Source organism: Rhinopithecus bieti, unplaced genomic scaffold (assembly GCF_001698545.2).
Source record: "Rhinopithecus bieti isolate Rb0 unplaced genomic scaffold, ASM169854v2 scaffold_28846, whole genome shotgun sequence".
Classification (NCBI taxonomy): domain Eukaryota; kingdom Metazoa; phylum Chordata; class Mammalia; order Primates; family Cercopithecidae; genus Rhinopithecus; species Rhinopithecus bieti.
The window spans coordinates 994,697-1,002,163 of record NW_016813231.1 but is presented as its reverse complement, the minus strand read 5'-3'; the positions used below and the strand labels follow the sequence as shown (position 1 = coordinate 1,002,163).

The following is a 7,467-nucleotide window of genomic DNA, read 5'->3' as shown; positions in this document are numbered from 1 at the left end:
TTTTTTTTTTTTTTTTTTTTTTTTTTTTTGGAGACGGAGTCTCGCTCTGTTGCCCAGGCTGGAGTGCAGTGGCACAGTCTTGGCTCACTGCAACCTCCACCTTCTGGGTTCAAGCAATTCTCCTGCCTCAGCCTCCTGAGTAGATGGGACTTCAGGCGCGTGCCACCATGCCCAGCTAGTTTTTGTATTTTTAGCAGAGACAGGGTTTCACCATATTGCCCAGGCTGGTCTTGAACTCCTGACCTCATGATCTGCCCGCCTCAGCCTTCCAGAGTGCTGAGATTATAGGCGTGAGCCACCGCACCCCGCCCAACTCTTCCATTTCTGTATTAAGACTAATGACATTCTTATCTCTTAGTCACTCAGGCTTATAAACCTGGTGTTATATGTGTACCCTCACTCTCTTGAATTCCCTGGCCAGGATTTCCAGTCAGTTGCTAAAGTCACCTAGGTCACTGATTTAGTCATATACCTGTATGTTCACGTATTTTCTTATGGTCTCTCTCAGCCATTTCTTTTTTACTGCCTAGTTTAGGACTTAATTATTTCATTATATCTGATCTGTTATAATAACCTGCTAACTGATCCTAGTTCTAGTTGCTCTTCTAGTTCATTCTGTGTGGCCAAAAGATTGCTTTTAAAACACACGTGTGATGACTGTTATTCTCTTTGTCGGTAAACTATTCTTCCTACCAAAGCAGTTCCTCCCCCATATATTCAGGTCCCTTGCCTACCTTTTTGCCCTTTTTCCTGTGTACCCTAGATTATAGCCAAATCAAACTATTTTATTTTATTTTCCAGTTCTGCATCCAGACCATGCTAGAATTTTCTTTTCCTCGCCTATTGAAACTCCGTTTCATTTTCCAGTGCATATCCTAAATATCAAATCTATATTAAGACTTTCTAGGTTTCTTTTCTACATGGGATTCACCTTTTCTAAATGTACAGCACCTAAGATAATTCCCTCAAAGTCCACAGTAGCTATTCATAAATTCATTTTATTCTCCCTGTCAGATGTAAAACTTTGAGCTGTGACTTGGTTACCTGCTCCAAGTAACTTGAAATTTTAGGAAGTAAGTAGTAATGTAGCATAGTGCTTTAGGAGTACAGTTCAAGCTCCACCATTTGCTAGATTTGTAAACTCAGACAGATTGCCTGATCTTATGCCTGAGTTGTGTTATTTGTAAAGATAGTAGTTCCTAGTTCATTGAGATTGTTGTAAGGATTATAATGAGCTGATAAGCATAACAGTCTGTACACAAAACCTGTCACATAGCAAATGCTCAAGAGCTGTAATTATTAGTTACAGAGCATAAGTGGATTGAGTTGAATGAAGTGGGAAAAATTGACAAATCTGGTCCCTTTCGTTACCCCTTGGTTCCTGTTGACTTGTCAGCAGCATATGTGCTCTATACAAAATGGGGAGAGTGAACAACACTGGGAACTTGATTAAAGGGTTATAGAGTCACTCCACTATCATTTGACTCATCCTGTGTTGGCTGTGTAAATATTCAAGGGACATCAGAGTGTGGAAAAAAAAGTTATGGGATTTTTTTTCCACTAGTCAGTTAGCCATCAGGTATTCATTGCGTTCTACTTTATACTCAAAGGCATTAATGTAGGATCAGAACAAATATTAAGACTTGGTGTCTGCTTTAAAAAAAAAAAAAAACTTTAGCTTTTGTTATCGACATAAGATTTGCACATATTAACACTATTTGAGATAATTGAAACTGGAATTAGAACTGGAAGTCAGATTCTTACTGAGTTTAAGGAAGAGCTAAAATAATACAAGAAGGAAGTCTTTTCTGGACGAGGTGAAAACTTGAATGTTTCTTTGAACATTGGACAGTATTTGAAAAGGTGGTTCAAGTCGTTCAAGGTTTTGAATAAAGGTTTTAAAGATTCTGGTTTTATATAACAGCTAGGAGATAAGCAAGGTGGGAGAAGAGTGTGTATTAGGAAAAGTTTAAGGAATGATAAGTAATTTTTTGTCATCTCTCTGTAATTGAGACATCACTTGGAAATCTTTTTTAACTTATGATAATTTAAAGGTCTTATAGTCATATTAAGAAATCTCGTTGAGAGTGCTTTGGAGTGGGAGTGCCCCCTTCTTCAGTTTTGTTTGCCTCAGCTTATACATGTATATTTATAACTCTAATTCTAATAATTTTAGGTGACTTTTTAAAAACCCGTAGGAATAGATACATTTATATACATGTACCCTTTTCTGCTTTACAGAAGATGAATGGTCATCTCCGGTTATTGAATATTGCCTGTGCTGCAAAGGCTAAGTGGAGACAGGTTGTGCTGCAGAAGGCTTCCCGCGAGTCCCCTCTACAATTCAGCCTTAATGGAGGAAGTGAGAAGGGATTTGGTATTTTTGTTGAAGTAGTAGAACCTGGTAGCAAAGCTGCCGATTCAGGACTGAAACGTGGTGATCAGGTAAGTAGATAACCAACCACTTATATTCAAGCCTTCTTAAAAGTATTGTGCCTGCTGCTTTTGTTCTCATCTTCCAGAAAGCATGATCAGTTTAAGGAAATATTTTTCTGAGCCTTTTTTTAGAGGTAGTATCTGCATATGGTTTATTTTTAAAATGTATTTGTCATATATTTATTACTTTTAATGGAAAATTTGGTGTAGTGTGACCAGAAATAACATGGTCTGCTGAGCTCTGTCAACATGACCTCCTTTGAATGGGCCTGCCTATCCTTCATGGATTAGGGAACTGTATAAGCTGGCAACTTGAGAATACTCCAGAACGATCAATATATGAATTAGCACCCTTGCAAGTTTTGAAGGAGACAGCACTTCTACCTCATAGCACTCTCAAATGTAAGTGGCTGCAGATTACTGAAGGTTACGGTAATCATTAAATTATGTTCATATGGTGACATAACTATATCCATAAGCAAAGTGAGCCAAATGGGGGACTAGGAAAAAAGACACTCTTAGGAATTTGTTGGTGATTTATTTTTTTAGTGTAGGCATTAGGAAAGTATAGAGCAGCCTATTCCAAATGTGACCTGCTGGCAACTTTGTTACATAAAAAATGCAATTCCCAGTCTTCTCTCAATCCTGTTAATTATATTGACCACATTCTTGAGCAATGATGTCTGAACATCTGTATTTTTAACAAAACTCTCTAGATCAGTGGTCCCCAACCTTTTTGGCACCAGGGACCAGTTTTGTGGAAGACAGTTTTCTCATGGACCAGGGAGTTGGAGCTGGGGGGATGGAGATGGTTTTTGGATGAAACTGATCCACCTCAGGTCATCACGCAGTCAGACGTTAAATTTTCATAAGGAGTGCCCTAGATCCCTTGCATTTGCAGTTCTCATCAGGGTTCACACTCCTATGAGAATCTAATGTCACTGCTGATTTAACAGGAGGCGGAGCTCAGGCGGTAATGCTCACTGGCGCACTGGTCACCTCCTGCTGTGTGGCCCAGTTCCTAAAAGGCCATGGGGTTTGTGTCCTGGCGGTTGGGGACCTCTGCTCTAGATGATTCTCATGTACTTCAAAGGGTGGTCTCCCAAATCTGCCTGATCATCAGAATCATTTAGGAAACTTGCTTTTTCCCCATTTAAAATTTTGTTCTTTATTTTAGAATGTGGCTTTACTTTAACTGAACCATGCTATAATTTTTTTTAAATTATGAGCTCATTCATATTATGAAAGGTTCTACACTCGAGAACAGTGGTTCTCAACTAGTGGCAGTGTCTGCAGATATTTTTTATTATTATGACTTGGGGATTACTACTGGCATGTTGGTGGACAGAGGCTGAGGATGCTGCTAAACAGCCTACAATTCCCAGGATAGCTTCCACAGTAGAGTTTTCTGGGCCTTACCCCAGACTACTCATTAGGAATGTCTAACAGCTAGGATCCTGGAGTCAGTATATTTATTGTTCAGTTATTTGTATCACAGACACATTTAATAATCTAATTCTTCACACACACACACACACACACACACACACACACACACGCACGCACTAGTGAAATCATCCCTGAGAATGAAATTTATCATGCTTTTACTTCTTCCTTCAATATTCACAACTACTGCTGAAATGATCTGAGATTTTAGATCTACATTATTATTATTTTTTTAACATTATGTATCTTCTGTTTCAAGAAGGCTTTTGACATTTGCATTAAGTTTCATAAGCTTTTAAACAAGCATTTAGAAATTTACACCTGTTTAACTGATTTCATTGATCACTTCCATTTCATTTGCACTGTATATCCCCATTATTTCAATTCATTTATCTTTGGTACTTCTTCTAGTACTTTTTTAAGGAACAGATGGGTGATATAGTATTACATGTTCTTGCCTTCCTGAAGATACTTGTGTTCAATGGAGTATAACATCTTTTTCCAACAGTGACTTTTCCCTCAGAATGCTAAAGTCACAGAAAGTTATCACATCAACTTAACATTGCCCAAGAGAAGTCCAAACTCTTTGCAAGAGTTTTTTGTAGGTACCTTTGGGTTATCTTCCCACAATGATGTTTATAGATACTTTATTGTTTCTCCTTGGAACACAGAAATTTCATTGGGATATGTTTTTAAAAATAGATATCTTTTATTATTTTTGCATGGTACTAGATAAGACATTTTAGTGCTTAGATGCAAGTCTTTTTTCAACTCTGGGAATTTTACTTCTATGGAATTTTTTTTTCCTTTCCCTAATATTTTTTTCACTCTTTTCTTATCCTTTTGAAATTTTATGTTGATCCCCTAGATCCGCTGTCTGTTCTGACTGGTTTTGACTAGTTTTGCTAATTTTTTTTATCCTTTTCCCTTAGAATCAGTACTTCTTAAAATAAACTGCTTCTGTGATTCTGAGGTATAGCCAAATTGGGGAAGCTGTGTTGTGAAGGGTCAGCAGTGTTTACCTGGAAGAAGAACCCATTTCAGTTGTGCTTCTTGCTATTTGGCTGCCTGATTCAATCTGTGGCAGAAAATCATATTAAATATATTTAAAGTACTCCTTTTAAAAGAATCACCTCTCTCTGAAATGCAGTAAATTTACATTGAGAATATTTGACAAATTTGTATATACATTTGCAGGCAATAATTTTTATGAGCTGATCTGCCATGATTAAATTTTTTCCTTCATAAACCATCTGGTGTGTGTATTTTTAAAATTTCCTCAGTATGATCCCAGGGGCCATTAATTTAAAAAAATGTTTATAGTAAAGAATTTGGAAAATACAACAATGTAGAGAAAAAGAAATACAGTAGTCCAGCTTCTCACAGAGATAACTGTTGTTCACATAGGAGTACATTTTATTCAAGTTTCATTTTATTTATTCACTAACAAACTTTTAAGGTTGTAGGAGTAACTAATACTGTTCTGTACTAATTGGTATTTTTTAAATACTTTTCTCTTGAGATTATGGAAGTAAATGGACAAAACTTTGAGAATATTACATTTATGAAAGCCCTTGAAATTTTGAGGAATAATACTCATCTTGCACTTACTGTGAAGACCAACATTTTGGTGAGTTTTGTTGTAAAATTGCCTGAACTCTTTCTTCTTAATTTGGTAATAGAAAAGTCATTACAGTGGAAAAAAAGATAGTAAAATGTATACATGTTTTGTCTAAGGTCTTAATCTAGTTTCAGAATCTTTTGTGTTGAACTGTTGTGTATTCTAGAATTTTCATTTTCATTATGTTTTATTTTGATAAAAGTAAGTTTTAAAATAGGTGTATAGCTACAGTTAGTCATTTATGAAATTCCTACTGAGCATGTATTATATACTCTGCTGGAGGGATACTGAATGAAACGTAGAATAACCTGAATAAAACTAAGAAGTTATAAGCAGGCATGTTTTCCCCCAGCTAGTGTGCAAATCAGTCTACTTCTAATCTTTAAGCTAGCTTTCTGAAGTAATATGAATGCCAGGTTAGCTGTTTTATGGAAATAAACTGAGTAAAGCATTGACTTGAGTACTGAGTAAATTACAGATTTCTAATAAAAGCATATTCTACCTTTGTGTGGAAAAATGATTAAAGTGCCTCTGTTGTGTTTTTATCATGTTTATATTTAAATCAGTGACTAAGCTCATACTTTTAACCAAATCTACTGTTTGTTTTTTTAAACGTGTAGGAAAGATATACTGTCATTTGATTGCCTTAGACACTTTAGGATTTTTGCAGAAATTCTGAAAAGAGTAACAGTAAAATCATATAGCAATTGAAATATCAAAGAAAATTTAAGAGTTCTTATGAAGTAGGGAGGAAAACAATCTCTCTAGGTTGTTTAGGTTACAATTTGAGAAGTAAGAGTTGGCTTTAAAAGCTATGCCTATGGAAAGAAAGTGTGAGTTTTATTTTTTTCACTTTGGCTTTTTTATATTGTGCTTAGTCATAATGAAAAATGAAACGTGGGTTTTTTCCTCTTTTTGAGTCCCTTTGACTGAATTACATCATGTTAAATCTGGTATATAACTGTCAATTGGCCATTTAGTATTATGGTACTTTAGCATAGAATAAGTAAGTAAGCCTTCAGAATTTTTTGATTTCCTGGAGTTTGTACTAGTATCTAGAAATGCCAACTTTTAGGTTAAACGAAAGAGATTTCCAGTTTTGAAAAATATGAAAGCAGGACTTGCTGTCTTTGAGCAAATTATTTAGTCTTTCCAAGCTTCAATTTCTCTAGCACTATTTCCTAGGTTTCTTCTAAGCATCTAATACCTTTAAACCTTTTGTACCAGTCACATAAAGATTACTAACTGGTATTAAATATTCAGAATAAAAATAATAAAAATACAGAGATAGTGTGAACCCCTATGAACTCTGGGATACAGAAAAAGTAGATCTAAAGGATGCAAAAGACAGAAGCCATACCCTCAGAACCCTTTGAGTAGCAGGAAAGCAGTTGGCCAACAGAACCCTGGGTTGGATATGGCAGAGGATAGAAGTTACATGGTGCCACAAAGGGGGAACATAGCAGTCAGCTCTTTCTTCCTTACCCTAGGTGGAAAGCAGAACACCAAGGAGAAAGCTAAACACCTCATGTTTAGATTTAGCAAATGCACCCAGAGAAGAAAACAGCTGGCAATCGCAGTTTACTCTCTTTCTATTCTGGAATTTTAATTTATCTATTAAATTACAGCAGAATATTTGTAAAATATTTGTAGAAATGGAACATTTTACTCTAGATGTGGGGATGCCCATAATAAATCCCTAATAACTCTGGCATTACCATGAAATAGAGTTGAGCAGTTAGGTCATCCTATATCAAACTTGCAGTCTGGATAGCTACAAAAAGGAAAGCTGTGACCAGAAGACATTTGTTCAGTGATACTGACAGGTGAAGCCAGCTGGACTTCCTGGGTCAAGTGGAGACTTGGAGAACTTTTCTGTCTAGCTACAGATTGTAAATGCACCAATCAGCACTCTGTAAAAACGCACCAGTCAGCGCTCTGTGTCTAGCTAAAGGATTGTAAAT

General features: G+C 36.2%; 1 protein-coding gene across 1 annotated transcript in view; it reads left to right on the top strand.

Moving 5' to 3' along the window:
* Positions 1-7,467, top strand: part of RAPGEF6 (Rap guanine nucleotide exchange factor 6) — a 134,833-nt gene that overhangs the window by 66,664 nt on the left and 60,702 nt on the right. Inside the window, 4 exon segments of the mRNA XM_017847862.1 lie at positions 2,242-2,292; positions 2,295-2,339; positions 2,341-2,445; positions 5,405-5,516. Coding sequence (XP_017703351.1) covers positions 2,242-2,292; positions 2,295-2,339; positions 2,341-2,445; positions 5,405-5,516 — 313 coding nt within the window.